The sequence below is a fragment of the Belonocnema kinseyi genome, chromosome 8, assembly GCF_010883055.1.
Source record: "Belonocnema kinseyi isolate 2016_QV_RU_SX_M_011 chromosome 8, B_treatae_v1, whole genome shotgun sequence".
In the NCBI taxonomy this organism is placed as follows: Eukaryota; Metazoa; Arthropoda; class Insecta; order Hymenoptera; family Cynipidae; genus Belonocnema; species Belonocnema kinseyi.
In genome coordinates, this window is record NC_046664.1 from 20,624,545 (window position 1) to 20,646,029 (window position 21,485).

General features: G+C 31.2%; 1 protein-coding gene across 3 annotated transcripts in view; it reads left to right on the forward strand.

The window, feature by feature from the left end:
• The window catches only part of LOC117177639 (tubulin beta chain-like), a 45,757-nt gene that overhangs the window by 4,786 nt on the left and 19,486 nt on the right, over positions 1–21,485 (forward strand). For 2 of the 3 annotated variants that reach the window (XM_033368434.1, XM_033368435.1), the window contains exons 3-4: positions 3,318–3,545; positions 7,365–7,942. In XM_033368434.1, the coding sequence (XP_033224325.1) occupies positions 3,318–3,545; positions 7,365–7,942 (806 nt within the window). Of the gene's footprint in view, positions 1–3,317; positions 3,546–7,364; positions 7,943–21,090; positions 21,317–21,485 lie in introns of all 3 variants that reach the window. The other variant, XR_004467727.1, reaches the window with a different exon arrangement.

Consider the following 21,485-nt stretch of genomic DNA (forward strand, 5'->3'; position numbering starts at 1 on the left):
GTGACTGCACCATATATCTAGCCGGGAGTGGTGCTGACTGAAAACAGATGATTTGGAGCGATTCGCGCGCCATTTGTTGGTCATTCTAAGGACTTATTGAACCACCCTTGTACGTTACGTTATGTTATATTTCAAGACAACAAAAATTTCGTTATTTCAGTTATTGATATCGCGAAGTGAAACGAATGTCAGCATTACTTTTGTTTCGTTACGTTATGAAACAAATGTAACATAATCAAAGAATATCTAGTTAATGTTATTTTAATAACTAAAAAATACTGGAAACCCTAAATTATACTAGTAACTCAATAATATTTAACAATACGTAGGGCGCTATGAAAGTTGTGCAATATACGAAACCTATTGGAAGAAGAGAGATGATCCTTGCGTCATTAGAAAGAGCGTCAACAATTAGGTAGGAAGAGGAAACCTGTTGACTTAGGTTTCAGTACAGTCTAAGCACACAGCCCGGAACGATTGAGAAATGGCGTTGTGGACAAAGGAAGAATATCGTGCAATAATTCGACGTTAGGAAGGTTTGTACTCTATGAATACCACATGCTTTGACCGAGGAGAAAACGGCAGCGAGAGTAGAGTGGTGCCAAAAAATGCTAAAAAGATTTGAATCGGGATCTTCTCGGGATGTAAATAGTATTATAACAGGCGACGAAACCTGGCTGTATTATTAAGACGTTCAAAAAAAATCAGAAAACAAGATCTGGCTGTTTGAGGATGAGGATGCTCCAGTGGAGATGCGTAAGTCTCGATCTGTAAACAAAAGGATGATTGTAGTATTCTTTGGGAAGCGCGGCATTGTGGATAGGGTCGTACTAGAAAACCAGCGAAGAGTCTCCTCTTCCTGGTAAACTCAGGTATGTTTACCGCAAGTCATAAACCAACTCAAAAACATCAGGCTGAAATCTCGACTCAGCACCTGGCTATTCCACTACGACAATGCACCGGCTCACAGAACGAAGGTCACAGTAGCTTTTTTGATCAAATCTGGACTGATTATTCTAGATCACCCTCCTTGCAGTCTAGATCTTTCTCTCTGTGACTTTGGTTTGTTTCCGGAAGTGAAAAAACAACTAAAAGGGCGTCGTTTTACTAACGAAACAGACCTTTTGACGGCGTGGGACCAAGTGTGTGCAGATCTTCCAGAAGAAAAGTGGCAGGGTTGATTCGATGACTGGTTTCGACGTATGGGAAAGTGTATTCACTGCGATGGAAAGTACTTCGAAAAATTATAAAAGGTTCTTCTGTATTGCAAAACTTTCGTAGCGCCCTATGTATTAAGATTACAGTTGCTCTGGATGTATTCGACTTTCAACCGTCCATCAATGATCGGAGGTCAAACATATTCTTCGAGGAATTTAAAAATCTGTAAAAAGCAGATGCTCCACAGAATTTTCCAGAATACTCAAACATATTCTTCGAGAAATTTGCAGACCCTGCTTTCCTGCAAAGGCTATAACCAGTTTTTGACGAATCAAGAATGATTCAAGTTTTAACATTCTTCGGAAGCATCTAGGTTCTAATACTTCAGAGGAATTTGAAATTCGTAATTATAACAATTTATCAATTTTGAGAACCTGCGTTGTGTTCCAGGCTAAATCCTAGGTGACTTATCAAGTCCAATTTTCACATTCTTTAAAGGCATTTCGAAATTCGGAGGTATCTAAAAGTCGTAATCATCAGGACCACTACTATCTAAGTGCTGCAGAGAATTCACTAGGTCACTGATACATATTCTTGGAGGGATTTTTTATAAGGCATTTAGGTGTTAAGAATTCGAAAGTATTTAAAAGACCCTGCATTTCTGCTGAGGCTAAAACGAGTTTCTGCAAAAGCGAAAATTGGCTGGGGTACCGAAAATAACGAAAGTTTTGTTATACGATAACGCAACGTAAACAAAAGAAACGTTTTATTTCGTTTCGTTTCGTTCGGATCCCTGCTTGTAGACAACACCACCCCTTTCAAAATTATTTACAGGATCCTTGCAAAACATTATTATTGAATCCATTTTAAATGGTATATCGCAAAAAGTATGAATCTTAAACTTTTTGAACATAAATTCAATAGTTTTCGAAATTTCACCAAAATGTGGAAGAACAAAAGTATTACAGGAACGTTACTTTCTCAATTCCTTCTGATTATCTGCAGCCAAAATATTGCTTTGTCTGTTTTTGATTTGTTGAATTCTAATTTTAATATTTTCCTGACTTAACTTTTGTGGGTAATTATTTAGGAAAAGGATATTTCTATCTATATTTAAATTTCCTTTGTGAAATGAAACATCTGAAAACCCAGAGCTCTGTCAACTAAGTCTTTTATTACTGTAACCTTGTTTTGAAAAGGATGTGCAGAAAAGAAATTTAAATTTCTACCACAATGTGTATTTTTCTTTTACTAATTGGTAATAATATTACTATCCTGACCTTTAATTACTTCTATGTCCAAAAAACTTATTCTATTATTCCCTTCTATTCCATGGGTAAATTGAAGTTTTGGATGAAAACTGTTAAAAGCATTGACAACCATTTGCAACTTTTCCAGAGGAACACACAAAAAGGTATCAACATACCGAAAATAAAAAGGCAAAGCAAAATCTAACTTCTTATAGCAAAAACCTCAAAATCCTCCATAACAATTTCTGCTAAAATCAGAGAAATTACTGAACCAATGGAAATACCAAACTTTTGCCTGCAAAAAGATTAATCAAATTAAAAAAAGTTAAGTTCATAATAAAAACTATCTCTTTAATAATTTTTTTTGACATAATCGAGTACATGGTTCAATATAATACCAACTAATAAAAATTTCCTGTTCAACTAATTCAAGGGGTATACTCGAAAACATTGCCTTTACATCCATAGAAACTATTACATTACATTGAGAGTGTCTCTTTTTAATTTTTTAAATGGATTCTTATTTGATAAATCAAAATTATCAGGATCGCAAAGTAAATTCTCCATATACCTAATAAAACCTGATTTTCTAATACAAACAGTAATACTGCTCTTATCAGCATTCATGCAAATTATATCAGGGCTGCTTTCAAGAAAACTTTTCGTTATCAGGAAACCTTTAGAAATCTTACGATCAATAGTACTAATGTGCAAACAGTTGTGATCAATCTTTATTCAAATGCAATAGAAACATTTTATAGTGGTTGTCCAAATTTGTTCGTTGGATTCTTGGTCTTATTTTCAGGAATTCTGCATATTCATGTTTGAATGTTATTTAATTTATGTATACATTTTGATAAGACCTGTTTACTGATGTTGCTAATAATATTTGTTTTCTACACTAACGAGGTGGTAGATATGTTCCAAGGTCCCTAAATGTCGACCTTGATCCAGCATGTTTGGATGCAGTAAGATCAGGAATGTATGGAAGATTTTTTTCTCCTGAAAGTTTCATCTGCGGACAAGCGGGAGCGGCCAATAACTGGGCTAAGGGTCATTACACTGAAGGTGCTGAACTTGCAAATGAAACTCTTGATTTTATTAGGAAGGAAGCAGAAAGTTGCGATTTAATCCAAGGTGAGAAGAAAACATCAGTTTTTACGGTTTCGTTAAGGGAGTGAGGGGAAATGATGGTACGGGAAATGAAGGAATTAAGAAAATTGAGCAGAGGAGAAGTAAGGATAAATAAGTGTAGGGAAAGTGAGGGGAAATAAGGAAAGAAGATGGAGTTAGGGAAATTCGGGAAAATTAGTGAAGTATGTAGGGAAATTAGAGGAGAAAATGTGAGGGGAGGGTAAGTAGGGGAAATAAGAGGATAAAAAATAAGAGAAGAGATGGAAACTGAGGAAAGTAAAAGTATAGGGAGGGAGGGTAAATGAGAGGAAGAAAAGTAGTGAGAAGAAGGGGGAATGAGTGGAAGGAAAGTAAGGGGAAAGAAGGAGAAGTGTATAGCGGGGCAGTGCGTGGTTAGGAAGTAAAGAAACTAAGGGAAAAGAAAGAGGAGAAGTGAGGAAAACTGAAAGGAAGAAAAATAGAGAAAGGAAGTGGAAATGAGGATAAGAAGAGAAAATTATTAGAAATGAGGGTGAGAAGAAAAGAGGTCATATTTATTGCGGTCTTGAAAACTTTTTCCCTATTCCCCTTTTTATCGTTTGTTCACACAAATGTGAACTGAAATAGTATAATCCAAGAAGAAAATTTCGACTAATATTGGATCAAATTTAATTCTTTTTATCAAAAAGTATAGTGCTGTCTTTTTGGTTTATAATTCCTCTCAATTATTAGAATTTTTTTACTTAAAATTTAAATAATTATTTTAGTTTAAAATTAAATTTCTTCGGTTGAAAATTTAGATACATTTTTAAAAATGTTTCTTTTCTTTTTGTGTTGAAAATTCATTTTTTTAATGACAATTTAACTATTCAATTTTCGATCTGAAATTTAATGTATTTTGTTCAAAATTTGTGTTTCTAATAGAACATTTATCTTTTTGGTTTAAAAATTCCTTCCTTCATTTGAAAATGTAATTATTTAGTTAAAAAAACATGAGTTTTGTTCGAAATTCGTCTTGTTTGTTCATTTTGTTAAACATTAGTTTTATTTTTTGAAAATTAATTTTTTCAACTTAAAACTAAAATCTTTCATTTTTTATTAAAAATTTAACTATTTGGTTAAAAATTAGTTTTCTTATGTTGAAAAATTTTTTTAAATAAAAATTTAAATGTTTCATTTTTGGTTCAAATTTGAACTATTTGATTGAAAATCCCTTTTTCTTTGTAGAAAATTAATTTTTATGGTTGAAATTTCAGTAAGATTTCCTGAGGGTCTCACCCTCTTAATTTTTTTTGCGGGATTCCATTAGTGAAAAATTGGGCTTTCACTCAAGGTAAAGAGTCGTGGTTGCTTCTGATGTTTTAAACGTGTTTTTAACTTTTCAGTCAGAGCGAGAAAATGACAAAAATAATTTCGCGAAAATAATTGTTCTAACAATCTATTATTATTTATAATAATATCCTATTCGACTATTGCTAGTTGGAAATTTCAGATAAAAGTAAGACTTCCTATTATTACTTTAACAGTAGATATTTATAAATAAAAATTCATTGTTCAAACAAATAATTTGTTAAAGTTTATTCATTATTACGTAATAAAAATTGATTATGATGTAGTAGTTCTTATACTTATCAACCGTACAATGCAGAGACCTCTGTCGTAAAAACATCAAAACCACTATTATTAGTTCGCTAAATTAATACTCTATCTAATTAACCATTCTAACCGAAACTCTTTTCCTATAACTCTGTTTAAAAAACTTAAAATATTAATTATTACTTCACTATAAATGAAAATCTGATTCATTGTTGAAAATTTCAGAAAAATCCAGAACTTTCTAGCATTCTTCTAAGACGATATTCTTATAAGTAATAAAAGATAGAGGGTAGAAGGGAGGGGAGGACAGAATGGAGAGGGGATGAGATGTGTGTGTGTGTGAGAGAGAGAGAGAGAGAGGAGAAGATAGTGCGGTTAGCTTAAAGGTAAAAGTAGAAGAAAGGATAAGGAAAGATACAAGTGGCAAAGGCGATAGTGTACATTAAGGTGGGTGAGGAGAATGTATACATTAGTAAGGGGTTACGAGGTAGGGAGGGGAGAATGCGATAAAAAATTTGTTGTGAGAAGAGGTATCGAAAAGGGGATAAATAGGATACAGGCAGAGAGCGAGAGTAAAGCGAAAGGTAGGGATAATTCCAGGAAGAAATAATGTGGCGAAGACAAGTCTTACGGAAGAGTAGGCTCAGGGATGTGAGGGGGTAGAAAAGGTATGGGATAAGGTCAAAAAGAAAGAGGCAGGTAAAAAGAACAAGAGAGGAGGATATAGAGGCTAGTGGGTAAGTTAGAGATAGTGGCATTTTAAGAAATAATAAAGATGGCGAAGAAAATGGTTTTGTGATAAGTGGATTTAAGGATGAGTGAGAGAGAGAGAGAGAGAGTGAGCTAGGGATGAGCTGAGGCATGAAAAGGTGGTTGAGAAGAGATATAAGGGAGAGAGAGAAGATGAGAGAGGTGAGAGAAGTGAGAGAGATGAGAAACAGGAAGGGAGATTAAGGGAAATATAGAGAAAAAAGTAAATTATACAAGTAGCGATAAAGAGTGATAAATGTAGAAAGTGTGTGAAAGGTAGTTAATAAAGACATAATCAGGAGTAACGAGGTAAGGGTTACAGAGAAGAGAAGGCAATTGCGTGGAGGACGATAGGAGAAGAGTATTGACACAGTAGTGAGTGGTTGGAAGACAGGGAAAGGAGAAGGCGACGAAGGAAAAGGTGGTTTGAGAACTCTTTGAGGGGAAGGGGATATACAGAGACAGAATTATAGAGACAGGTAGGAAGAGTTAGAAAAAGGTAGAGGATATTGCAAAATAGAAATGTTGTGATGAAGACGACAATCTTTAGGTTGAAACTGTGATCAGGGATAGGAGGAGGTAGGCTAGGGGTGTGTTATGGATAGAAGATAAGGAGCATTTAAGAAGATGTACAATAAAAAAGGGGTAAGATCATAGAGACAGAAAAAGGGGATAAAGAAAAGGTAGGAGAAAGATTAAAAAGGAAAAGAAGTGGCAAAGATTGTAGGTGAAAAAAATGGTGCACAAGGTTAGGTATAAAATCGGATAACACCGAAGAAATGATAAGAGGTAGGGTAAGGAAATGGCGATTGGTCAAGAGAGTAATATAGAAAACATACAATAGCCGGAAATCAATAATTTAGAGACAAAAAGCATGGATAAGGGAAAGCTAAAATTGATGAAAGAATAATGAAAGAGTAATGGTAAGGAAAAAAGGGTTAGGAGAAGATGGAAAGTAATAGGTAAAGAGCGGAATTTGGAATAAGAGAGGGGACACTAAGGATGGGATAAGGCGAAAGAGAAATCGGTTTAAACAAACTAGAAAGTAAGATTGAAAAAGAATAAAAATAGAGAAAGAAGGGAAGGGAGGATCTGGAAAAGGTAGTAGAAAGTGTAAATAAGAACAAAAATGGTAAAGAGTGGGTATGAGTTATATAATGGAGAGGCTCATGCGATGATAAAGTAGGGAAGGGTCGAGATGATAGGCGATGAGGTGAGGAGGTGAGAGGTAAGAAAGTAAAAAGGTAAAAACGTGTAAAGTTGAAAAGGTGAAAAGTTAAAAGGTGAAAAGTTAAAGAGGTGAAACAGTAAGAACGTGAGAGAGTTGAGTGACAGGAAGGCAGGGTAAGTGTAAAACAGTAGAAAAGGTAAGGATAAAAAGAACTGGTAAAGAGTGGAGGTGTAAAAGGAAGAGGAGGTGAATGGCTTGTATCGAGATAGTGTGGGAGAATATAAAGGGGGAGTGGAATTGTATCTGAAATTTGAATTTCAAAATAGGATTTCAGATAGTTCACTCACTTGGAGGTGGAACTGGATCAGGAATGGGTAGTCTGTTGATGGAGTATCTGAAAGAAGAATATGCTGACAGAATAATAAAAAGCTACTCTATCATACCAACACCAGAAGTTTCAGATACAATTTTTGGGCCTTACAACTCAATTTTGACCCTCAGTCACTTGGTAGACAACTGTGATGAAACATTTTGTATCGATAACAAAGCCCTGTACAATATTTTGACAAAAAACCTAGACATAGCAGCACCCACTTTTGCTGATATGAACCACTTGGTATCTTACTGTATGGCTGGTATCACCTGCAGTTTAAGATTTAAGGGACAGCTCAACATGGATCTCAGAAAATTATTGGTTAACATGGTTCCATTTCCGAAACTACACTTTTTTATTCCTGGTTACGCTCCTTTGATGACCAGAAATTCAGCACCTTTTCGATCGGATGTGGTTCAGGAATTGACTCATCAAATTTTCGAAGCCAAAAATATGTTTGCATTTTGTGATCCCAATAAGGGGAGATTTTTTACCTTTGGTATCATTTTTAGAGGACTTTTATCACCCAAGGTAGGTAATTAATGAGATTTTATGGTTAGAATATTTTCAAAGAAAAAATCCGTAAAATACCTCAAGTCCCAAATTTTGAGAAACTTTTCTAGTTTTCCTGCTTTTTTGGGAGGTTTATATTATATTTTTTTAAATAATTAATAGTGATAAATTCATAACATTTTAAAAAAGTGAAAAGATAAATAAAGTCTAAAGTACCAAATCAAAGACATTACAGAGATTGGTTTTATGTATAGGCTTAATAGGAAAAAATGTTCTAAAGACAGGGAAATACGGAGATTTTTAACGAAAAAGGGGGAACAACTCTTTAAATAATTAGTAATATTGGAAACGAAAATACTGCTTATTCAACAAAATATATGACTTAATTCAAATTTTAATTAATTTTCTACCAAAAATATGAATTTTTAACCAAAAGTTTAATTTACAATTAAATTGATGAATCTCTAACCAAAAAGTGAATTTAAAAAAAATTATTTTAAATTTTAATCTAGTAGTTGGATTCTCAGCCAAAAAATTAATTCTCAACTTGAAAGTTAATTTTTAACCGCAAAAACGAGAATTTGCTGAAAAATATTTTTTTATAACTAAATTGGTAAATATTTAACCCAAAAAGATTTTTAATTAAAAACAGTTAAGAAGTACCCAAAAAAGATGACTTTTTCAACAGAGTAGTTAATTTTCCAACCAAATATTTAAATCTTCAAACTAAAACGACGAATTTCCTAAAAGCAGTTTAAATTAAAACTCAAAAATGTAAAATTTAAACAAAAAATTGATTTTTGACAACAAAATTTAAAAAATAGTTGGTTTTTTCACGAAATTGTTAAATTTTTAATTTAAGAATGTAAATTTTCATCAAAAAAAGTTTATTTTTATCCAAATAGTCAAATTTTTAACTCAAAGAGATTTTAAATTGAAAACAGAGAATATAAATCAAAAGGATAAATTTTCCAACAGAGAAGTTCTTTTTGCAACAAAATATTTTAATTTCCAAGCTAACAAGATGCATTTCCTACAAAAAATTTTAAAATTGAATTCCAGGAAGGTAAAATTTAAACACAAAAGTTCATTTTGAGCCAAAAAAGAGGGTTTGCAAAAAAATAGTTGCTTTTTTAACCTGATTGTAGAATTTTCAAGCAAAAAAGGCAAGGTTTCCACGAAAAAGTTGACTTTTCAAGAAAAAGTTGATTTTTAACTAAATAGTTTTAATTTGTACCAAAAAAGTAAATTGTTGCATGAATATTTAAATTCGCAAACTAAAAAGATTTTTAATTAAAAATAGTTGAATTCAGCAAAAAAGGCGACTTTTAAACAAAACAGTTTATTTCCAATTCAATAATTTTAATTCTAAATCTAAAAATATGAATATTTAAGAAAATGTATATATTTTGAATCGAAGGGATGAATTTTTAACAACAATTATTATTTTAAAAATTCTACCAAATTATAAATTTCTAATAAAGATGTTAATTTTTAGACGAACAGTTGTTTTTTCGCTAAAATTATCAAATTTGTACCGGAAAAGAATAATTTTTAGATTAATAAAACAAACTTTCAAGAAAATAGTTATAGTCTAAAGAAAAAAAGATTTTTCCGTCGAGAAAAAAAATTCAAACCAACTTGTTGAATTATTAAACCAGAAAGACGAATTTTCTACAAAAAGTTGACTTTTCAATAAAAACGGACAAATTGTTACCAAAATGTTTTAATTTTTAACCATATAATGAAATATTTAACTTATAATAAAATCGTAAAAAAACAATTTTGGAAATCAAATATAATACGAAAATAAAGTGGCTTTTCTTAAAACCCTGTAATAAATTATAATTCACTACAAATTTAAAAGAATGCTATCTTCATAATTTTGCAGTTTTTCTTTAATAATAATTTCTTTAATTTATGTTTTCTTACACCAGATTATTCTTTTGCTGACACTACAAAATTTTTTCAACATTTGAGAGATTTTAAATGCTGAATATATATTAGAAACTAATTAAACGTCTAAGAAAACAAAAAATCGAAAAATTGATGAGAATAGAAATAAAAATATATCACTGATAAAAATAAATTTAAAAAAGCAAAACATAGACATTTTTCAATACTATTTTTTTATGTATTTTATATTCATGTCAAATAAATCCCTTAAAACTTGTAAATTATATTGTATATTATATTTCTAAATCTATTATAATTTCTTGGAATTTTTAAAAATAAATTGAAACCTTTTAAGTCCACTGCAATTTTTGTACACTTAAAAAATTATAAATCCATGAAAGGTACATGAATATAATTTTAATTAAATTCGTGCATTAATGTTCTTAAAAACCGATTAAAAAAAGTATAGAGTAATTGTAATCTCTTGAATATAATTTGAATTAAAGTTCTTTGGAAAAAGTAATTAAATTATCAGAGAAATTTTAAATACATTAAAATTCCTTGAAATCTTTTAAATTACTTAAAATTTTTTTAATTTCATTTATTTTCCACAGTTCTTTAAAAACCCCTTAAAATCTTCAGAAATTGCACCAAAATCTTTAAAATCCTTCAAAATATTTCACATCCTTGAAAATCATTTGAAATGCTTTCGAAAACCTTAAAATCCCTTGAAATCTTTGGATAACGCAGAAATACATTTTACAAAGTGTAATCAATTGAAAGCCCTTAAATATAATTTGAATTAAACTTATTCATTGTTAAAAGAAAAAACTCTCAAATCCTTTGAAATATTGGAAATACCTTAAAATGCTTCGAGATTTATTGAAAAAGATTTAAAATCCTTAAAATCTTCGAAATCGTTAAGAATTCTTTGAAATTTCATTTATTTTCGAATGTCCACGAATATCCGTTGAAATCTTTAGAAACCTTACAAAATTCTTTAAAATCCTTTAAAATGCTTTATATCTCTTAAAATCCCTTGAAATCCATCAAAATCTTTGTACAGGGTAAAAATCCATTTAAACATATGTTAATCAATTGAAAGCCTTTGAATATACTTGAGACTAAAATTATTTTTTAGAGTTAAACAAAACTTTCAATTACCTGATTCATTTAGAATCCCTTAAAATTCTTCGAAATCCTCGCACAATGTAAAAGTCCATTTGAAAAAGTGTAATGCCCTTAAATATAATTAAAATCAAACTTAATCATTGAAGTTAAGAAAAGTTTAAATCCGTTAAAATTTCGAAAATCCCTCGAAATACTTAATGATTTAATAATATACATTAAAATTCCTTAAAATCTTGGGATTCGCTGGCAAACCTTTGACATTTCATTTATTTTTCAAAGTTTTCTAGAAATCTTTCGAACCATTTAGAGGTCCTACAAAATTCTTTGAAATTCTTGAAAAAGTTTCAAATCACTTAAAATCCCTTTAAATGCCTTGAAATTTCTGGGCAACATAAAAATACAATTAAAAAGTGTAAATAAATTAAAAGCCGTTGAATATAATTTAAATTGAATTTATTAATTTAAAAAAACCCGTTTAAATCAATAGAAATATTTCAAATTCCTTGAAATCCTTGTTAATTTATTTAAATACTATTATAATGATATTTTTACTAAATATAATTAATAAAAATATTATCAAGCAGAAATTCCTTTAAATCTTTGGAAATCATATAAGATTCCTTGAAATCCTTAGAATTTTCTATGTCTCTCGAAATCTTTTAGAATCCCTTATAATCCCTTAAAAAAGAACGCATTAATCCCTAGAAATCTTGAAGATCTCTTGAAAATCTTTGGAAACACTGCACAATTCTTTGAAATCCCTTGAAATTTTTTAAGTGTCGTAAATTCTTTTACAATTCCTGAAAATCCCTGTAAATACTTTAAAAACTTCAAAATCTACTTAAAAAATTGTAAGTCAATAAAAATCCCTTGAATATAATTTAAATTAAACTAAATGTTTATTAATAAAGTTCTTTATAGAAAATCGTTTAATATATTTATATTTAAAATCCCTTGAAATCTTAACAATCACTTGGAATCCTTTGAGATTTCTTTTTTTTTTGCAAAGTCCTTTAAAAATTCCTTAATATCTTGAAATCTCTGCAGTCCTTTACAATCCCTTCAAATCCCTTGAAAAGTTTTGGAAAACGTGAAATTCCATTAAAAAATGTATAAATCAATGAAAAGCCCTTGAATATAGTTTAAATTAAACTTATAAAGTTAAAACCCCGTTTAAATCCCTAGAAATCCTTGGAAATTTATTTAAATACTATTATAATAATATTTTTACTAAATATAATTATTAAAAATATTATCATATAGAAATTTCTTAGAATCTTTGAAAATCCTACAAGGTTCCCTGAAAGCCTTATAATTTTCTTACATCTCTAGAAATCTTATAGAATTACTTAAAATCCCTGGAAATCCTTTGAAAACGTCAAAATGTGCTAAAAAAATTATAAATTAATTGAAAGCCCTTGAATATACTTTGAATTAAATTAAATGATTATTATTTACGTTCTTTATAAAAAAAGCGTTTAATATATTCATATTTGAAATCCCTTGAAGTCCACGAGGATTAAATAAAATAAATTAAAATCCCTTGAAATCTTAACAATCACTTGGAATCCTTTGAGATTTCATTTATTTTGCAAAGAGCTTAAAAAATTCCTTAAAATCTCTGCGGTCCTTTACTATCTCCTAAAATCCCTTGAAAATTTTTGAAAAACGTGAAAACCCCTTTTTAAAAAGTATAAATCAATTAAAATCTCTTACATATAATTTAAATTTAACTTATTGAGTCAGAGAACCGTTTAAATCCCTAGAAATCTTTCAAATCCCTTGAAATCCTTAAAAACTTACTAGAATAATATTATCATAATATTTTTACTGAATATAATTAATAAAAATACTATCGTATAAAAATTTCTTAGAACTTTCTTACAGCTATAGAAAGCTTTTAGAATCCCTTATAATCCCTTAAAACAGAACGCTTACGTCCCTAGAAATCTTGAAAATCTTTGAAAACAATACACAATTCTTTGAAATCCCTTAAAACTTTTTAAATGTCTTAAAAATCATAAAGTTCTTTATAAAAAAAAAAGTTTCATATATTCGTATTTAAAATCTCTTAAAATCTTACGAATTACTGGGAATCCCTTAATATTTCATTTATTTTGTACAGCGCTTTAAAATTTTTTTTAAATCTCTGCAGTCTTTCACAATCTACTAAAATCCCTTGAAAATTTTCGGACGACGTAAAAATGTATTAAAAAAATATAAATCAATTAAAAGCCCTTACATGTAATTTGAATGAAACTTATTCATAAAAAGAGTTACTTAAAAAAACTATTTAATCACCAGGAAAATTTGAAAACCTTCAATTTTATGAAATTCCTTACAAAAACTTGAGAAAATTCACTAGAAATCCCTCGATATCTTTAAAAATCCTACAAAATTCTTGGAAATCCCTTGAAATTTTGTATATCTCTTAAACTCCTTTATAATAGCTCAAAATATCCGGGAAATTTTTGAAAACGTAAAAGTCCACTTAAAAAAGTATAAATCATCATAAGATTGGAATTTAATCTTCTCATCAAATTTTTCTGCAAAAATCCTATTTAATCCCTACCAATATTTGAAACCCTTTAATTTTTGGAAATTCCTTAAAATGCCTTAAAATGTTTTGAAATCTTTAAAATCGCTGGAAATGCCTTGAAATTCTATTTATTTTTCAAACTTCACTAGAAATTCCTTAAAATATTTGGAAATCCTACAAAATTCTTCAGAAATCACTTCCCTGGTAAAAAAAGTAAAATCCCTCTCAATCTTTAAAACCCTTTAATATTGTGAAATTCCTTGAAATCAATTAAAATACCTTGAATCTGTGAAATCTCGAAGAATCCCTTGAAATTTAATGAAGTTTAGTTTATTTTTCAATGTTCTCTAAAAATGTCTTGAAATCTTTAAAATCCCTTGAATATAATTTGAATTAAAGTTCTTTGAAAAAACACATTCAAATAAACAGAAACATATAAAATCCTACAAATTCGTAAAATTCTTCAGTAAATTTTAAAAAAATGCACTAGAAATCCTTTAGAATATCTGAAAAAAATACATAAATTTTTTGGAAACATAAATGGCCATTAAAAAAGTATAAATCATGAAAATCACTTGAAATCTTTGGAATCGCTGGGAATCCCCTGAAATTCCATTTAATTTTTTAATTGACTATAAATCCCATGATATATATGGAAATCTTACAAAATTAATTAAAAGCTTTCAAAAACGTAAAAATCCTTCAAAATCCCCTGAAATCTTTCGAAATTTTTTGAAATTGGTGGAATAATTTTTAATCTCAGGAAAAACGATGAAATATTTTTAAGGTTAGTTATAATCAGAAATCTCATTTTTTCTAAAATCCATGGCAGACCCTCGACATTTTTTGAAATCCTTTGGAATCCCTTAAAACCTGATTTGTTCGGAAATGTTTGAAATCCCGTGAAATTTTTATGAATCCTGACAAAATCGCTTAAAACCTGATCAAATTCTCTGGAAATCTAATTCAATTAAACTTATCCATTAAAGTTTCTTGAAAAAATCCATTGTATGAATTATATTTTTTTGTTGTAAAATTCCCTGTTCAAATTAAAATAAAATTTGTTTCGAAAATACCTGGTTTTGACACAGAATAATAATTTTGTTTGAAAAATTCAATTTTCCATTGAGAATTGTTATTCTTCTACATAAATTTCAATTCAAACTCAAAATTGGTTTAAAATTAAAAATTCATTGTTCAAATCCGAAGTTTTAATACTTTTCGAAAATTCTCCGTTTCAACTGAGAATTCGAATTTTTCTGCAAAATTTCCTGTTCCAATTCATCATTTTATGTTTTTTTCAAAAATATTTCATTTCAACTGAGGATTAGAGTTTATTCTTTTAAAAAATTCCCTGTTCTAGCTCGGAATTTGTTTAAATTTTTTAATTTTCAAGACAACTTGTGATACTTTTGAATGAAGTTTCAACTGAAAATTGGTTTCAAGTAAGAATTATTATTATTATTCTTGATAAATTCCAGTTCCAACTATAAATTTCTAAAGACGTGAAAATTCCCTGTTCGAATTAAAAGTTAAATTATTTTTATTCCAAATAGTTTGAAAATCCTTAAAATGCTTCGAAATTTTATTTCAAAATCTTTAAACATCTACATGCTTTTTTACATTTTTTCAAAATTTTTTTTCTTAATTCTGTCAAATTAAAGAAAATTTCTCAAAATCTTCCACATTTATTTTCGAAAATTCTGAAAATCTTTATGAATCTTTTTAAATACTCTCTTAAAATTAATTTTGTACAAATAAAAAATCATTTCCAATTTGCCTAGGAAATGTTTTTTTATTCCTCTGAAGCCTGTCAAAATGTTTAGAAAGCTTCAACATTTTGTTTCAAAGTCTGTCAAATCTATATTTTGTTTTAAATTAGACCGTGGGCTATTTTTTAACGAAATTTTTGTACAAATAGACGGATTTTGTTGATACACGTAGCAAATTTGTTTAAATTATTGGAAATCATTTCAAATAATTTGTTTGAATTGTTTGAAATCACCCAGGGGTACAAAATCTGGCAAAGTCTTTAGGACATCGTTATGACATCTTTATGACAACTTTACGACATCCTATGTCCATTTCGTTACAGTGTCTTTACGATATCTTTAAGACATCATCAGATCATACGACATATTTACGATATCGTAAATACGACTTAACGTCATGGACATAGGATGTCGTAAAGTTGTCGTAAAGACGTCGTAACGATGTCGTAAAGACGTCGCCAAATTTTGTGCCCACTGGGCATTACAAATTTTAAATTAATTTTGATTTTTTTCGAATCTTCTAAATACCTCTTCGACTTACAAATTACATTTGATTAAATAGAACAATTAAAATTGTAACCTTCAAAGTTGAGTTATTTTTGCTTAGTTTTAAATATTTGATTTATAATTACTTATTATATTTCGTCGTCTAGTTCTTCTAGATTATTACGTACTAATATCTTTCTGCTAGATCTTATCACAGTTTCAGGCTCTGGCCACTCATATAGGTGACCTTGAAATATTATAAATCTGATCCCGCTCGGAGTATACGCTAGACGGTGCAGCGTTGCTTCCCCCGCCCACACCTCGCAAACCCATAGCCCCAAGCAAACCGCTAACCTGCATGTTTGCTGCTGCCGGTAATCACCCATTGGAAGCCTTGAACCGGCTTTGGGGTTATTTTAATGTCATTCAAGTGAAAATGAAAATTAAATGTTTATAAGACCTTCAATTTCTTCGTAAGCCACACTTTCATGAATGAAGCAATGAAAAAACAAACAGAAATGCATAAATAATTATTTATGATTTTCTGTTTGTGATTGCTTTCTTCATCCGATTGACTTTTTCAAGTTAATTATCTAAAAACTATCTGGAAGGGATGTGACGTTATGATTTATCCTGACCTTAGGGATCGGAGTATACGCAAGATGGCGTCTATGATCCTTCTTCTAGAAAGCACTGAGTGCTCACAGCCTCCACAATTTTAAAATATATTTAAATTAAAAAAAGGAACAAACTGGCGGCCCGTTACTTTCATCTTATACGGCAACACCTGGGCCATCCTGCGGCGATACGTCATTATATTTTTCTGTGAGATCTGAACAGATTGTGTTTTTTCTGTTCGCTTCTTTTAATAATAATTAAAGTTTTCTCATCGAATATGAGTAACCATAAAAGTGAAATTTACAATCGAGATCGCCAGAAAAGAAAATGTCGAAGAGATCGGGAGCCCATTGATCATGAAATCGGTCAAAGCAAATCTCGACCTTGCAAAGAGGCTGGGTTTCGGCGTAACCATATTTCTGGACATTTGACGTCCATGGAGGATCTCGAGAAAAAATGAAAATCGATTATCTCAGGTCCTACGTTCAAGATACCGTTCACCCAGATATTCGTATTCCAGGAGCCGATCACCTAGGTATTCACAATCCAGAAGCCGATCACCTACATATTCTCGGCCAAGAAGCCGCTGTCATACAAGCCGGCACAGACGAGATATTCGGGAACGAAGCCCGAAAAGACCGACCCATTGGCACAGGCTAAATACTCCAGAACAACGCAAGAGAGGCTCGGCTGAGTATGGCCTTATTGATAACGACCCGCGAGCTGTCACGGATAAAAATGTTCGGCGAAAAACTCGTCCTCCAAAAGACAGACGAGATTTTTGCCAGTCATCAGAGTATAGTGGTCGCTCAAAAAGCCAATCTGCAGACCATGATGTTTCTTCTTCTGGAGAATTTTCAGAACCAGGAGGTGATGTCCAACTCTAAACGGACAACCTAAAAATAATCGGCGAAGATTCCTCAAATACGGATATTCCTAAAGACGATTTATCAAGGTTAATGACTGATGTCCATCATAACATTTCCATTACAAGACGGGCATTCCTTAGCCAAAAGTAAATCATTTAGTACAAGATGTAGTCTCAAATTTACCGACAGAATCCCAGCTTTTTGAAGAAAAACTGACTGATCGCATAAAAGCTGCTGAAGACATTCAGAAGCAGAGTGAATCCATCAATAGGCCACGACCTTCAAGTAACAGAGGAAGTTTTTCGGCTAGCAGAGGCGGTATTGCGACTAGTAGAGGCGGAATAGGGCATCAGAGATTGCTACGACCGAATAATCTGGCCAAGACCTACAGACCTTCTTTCAAACAAACCAATTCATTAAACTACAAAGGCCCATCTGGAGGGAATCGCAGGAGCCTCAGAGGTCGTCAGGATGGACCGAAGTTCAAAGCGCAAATGAATCAACGTCGCTATTGAATGAAAATAAGTTGTCTGGAAGGTTACGTTAGTTTATTGACACATGGAAAACATGTACAGATGATAACTTAATTCTTGAATATATCTAAGGTTATAAAATTCCTTTTCTTGTACCAGTTATTTAAAAATTTAAACCTAGTGCCAAAAAAATATCAGATCCTAAAGATTTCCAAATTTTTACTTCCATGGATGAACTTATTTCTAAAGGCGCCGTTTCAGAATGTCAGCCTTGCAAAGACCAGTTTATTTGATATTGCTTTTTAGTAGATAAGCCAAATGATCAAAAGCGTTTCATCCTTACTTTAAAGAAACTAAATTATTTTATAGAAGCACCCCACTTTAAATTTTACGATCAAAAGAACATCATGAGACTTTTATCAAACAATTCTTATGTAGTCACTATTGATTTGAAAGATGCTTAGTAGTCAATATCAGGTTCAGAATAAGATAGAAAATATTTAAGTTTCGAATTGAATAATATACTATACCAGTTTAATTGTTTACCTTTCGGTCTCTACGGCACCATATCAGTTTACAAAAATAATGAAGCCCCTAATTCAATGTTTGAGGAGCAAACGTTTGTTATCTGTCATTTATTTAGATGATATTCTTTTAATATCAAAAAATAAACAAGTCTGTTATTTAAACATTACAAAAACGAGAGAAAATTTAGAATCTCTTGGTTTTATAATTAATTTAGAAAAATCTTGCTCAACACCTACGCATGAATGTAGATTTTTGGGGGTTTTCTTTAATAGTGTCAACTTGACAGTTGAATTAGAATTGAAAAACAAAGAAAAAATAAGAACATTGACGCAAAAGTTCCAATTATCTACTGATTGTCGAATCAGAGATTTTGCACATTGTATTGGTACTTTGGTTTCAGCATGTCCTGGTGTCAAATATGGATGGTTATATACAAAATCAATGGAATGAGAACAATTTTAAGCTTTGCAAAGTGTCAAGGGAAATTTTGATAAGTCAATGAAATTGTCAAAGGAGGTAAAATCTGAGCTTCCGTGCTGGATAAAGAATATTTCGGTCACAAACAATCTTTTTAGAGATTCTCAGTTTCGCTTAGAAGTTTTTTCAGACGCGTCACTTACGGGATGGGGCGCGTACCGTAAAGGAGAAGAGACTTATAGTTGGTGCGACGCAGACGATCAAAAAAGTTCCATCAATTTTTTGAAATTATAAGCTGCCTTAAATGCTCTTAAAAGTTTTTCCGCCAGCTACAGTTCTTGCTAAATTTTATTTTGAATTAATAACATTACGGCAATATCCTATATCAATCGTATGGGTGGGTTACATCACAAAAATTACTTAATATAGCAAAATGCATTTGGCAATGATGTGAGAAAAGTGGCATTTGGATTTTTTCTTCTTACGTTAAATCTAAAGAAAACGTAGTGGCAGATAGAGAATCGCGCATTCTTCCTCCAGAAACTGAGTAGGAGTTAAGTAACTGTGATTTTCAAAGTATAGTAAAAAGATTTAGAAATTTTTTAATTAATTTGTTTGCAACAAGTATCAATAATAAATGCAAAAAGTTTGTATCCTGGCTTAAAGACCCAGAATCCATGGCTATTGGTGTTCTTACAATATCTTGGAAATCTTTTTCTTTTTATGCTTTCCTGCCTTTTTCTTTAATTCTACGAAGAATAAGAAAAGTTATTGACCAGGCAGAAGCAGTTTATTAGTACCTTATTGGTCCACTCAAGTGTGGTATCGTTTGATTTTAGATTTATTGACTGATGAGCCAGTAGTATTAGGCTCACGAGTCAACTTACTTATATCTCCTTTTAGAAAAGTTCATTCTTTAGCTTCCAAACTTATCCTGATAGTCGGAAGACTATCTGGAAGGCTTTTTAAAGGAAAGGAGTCTCGGAATCGCATATTTTTATCATGATAGCATCTTTGTCTGAGGCGACAATTAAACAATATGACAAACCTCTTCGATTGTGGTGGCAATATTGTGCTAAAAATAAAATATCAGGCCTTGATGCCTATTTTAAGGATGTGCTTGCATTTCTAGTACAAGTTTTTTAAACAAGTGGGAAGTTATGGTAATGATCAATTACTCAAGACATTTTTTAAAGGTGTATCGGTGGTAAAACCACAGAAACCTCGACATAACTCTATTTGAGACACTCAAATTGTCCTTGAATTTGAAATAATTAGTACCCTAACAATCAACTGTCTCTTAAAAATTTGACACTAAAATAAGTAATGTCAATAGCCTTAACCACGTCTCAACGTATGCACACATCATTAAAAATGTTCTTATAAAATATCATAATTTCAACAGACATTGTTCAGATTAAGATTCCGAATCGGATAAAAACGTCCAAGGTAAATAAACGGCAACCATGTTTGATTATAATTTTTTTCCAAGAACAGCCAGAACTTTGCGTGACTTCAATTTTAAAAATATACATGAAAAAAACGGATATTAATGTCGAAATTATACGTCAGACAGCTGGTTGGCCAGAAAGTTTTAAAGTGTTTGCAAAGTTTTATAATAGGCCTCTATGGGATAAAGCAATGTATGCGAGGGTGATATTAAACCCTTCTCAGTGAGTTTACGTTTTTTCATATCGTTCCAAATTTTTTATGAAAAATAAAAATGGTAAAATTGCAAAATACGTTTTCTGTAAACATCTACGTGATGATCTAGAAGAACGAGACGACGAAATATAATTAACCGATTAAACGAACTTACCTGTAAGTGAAGTTCAATCGGGATTATATGAGTCGTTTCGTTCGAATAGATTATTCCCTCGCTCACCCATTTTATTTTAATTGACAAAATAGAACTTCAAGTATGTTGCAATTTTTATTACTTTAAAATTAATGACGTATCGCAACTGTGATCAGATCTAGCAAAAAGGTATTACTACGCAATGATCTATTTGAACGAGACGACTCATATAATCCCGATTGAACTTCACTAACAGGTAAGTTCGTTTAATCGGTTAGTTTTAAATGAACATTCAGATATTTCTAAACATTACGTAATTGTTCTTCTTTTTAACTGAAAATTTTCAAATTGCATGGTTTAAAAATGGAATATTTTAGATTAAATTATATTTGAAATTTAATAATAGCCTCTAATTATAAAGATATTATTTTCAAGTTGTTTTAAAATTAAAAATAGTTTGCCATTTATAAATAAGACGTTAACATTTGTTCAACTAATAAGACTTTTCAATCGAAACATTTTAATGTTGTGAGGGATCTTGCGAATTGAAGGATAGGGGAGGATGTGGAGCGTCGAGAACTGGGTGAAGTCAATAAAGGCAATTAAATATAAATGGGGTTTATTTAAACCAACTTACAGTTATGGCAACTGTCTAAAGAGCAGACAGCTTTCAATCCCGATCCGGGCGGCGAAACCAAGATTGGGGAAGCGGTGGTTGTTCGAATCCGGGCGACGAAGCCAAGGTTCCAAAGCAGATGGTGGTGGTTCTCGTCGATGAGACTGGTGGTTGATCCTTTCTGATGGCGTGGCGTCCTGGTGGGTTGATGGCGTCAGGAAAACAAGGGGTTGCGAAGTGGCGAAAAAGGTACCGACTACCACTTGTAGTAAGCACAAGACTAAAGTCTAAAGACGGGTTACCTTTGGGGCAAGTTTACGCTTACAGTCTGTCAAGTTAAAGCGTGGGTGGCTTTACTCGCAGTCGGTAAGGTGTATCGACATGATTTTGGTGTCAAAATATTAAGAAGAGCTCCCTC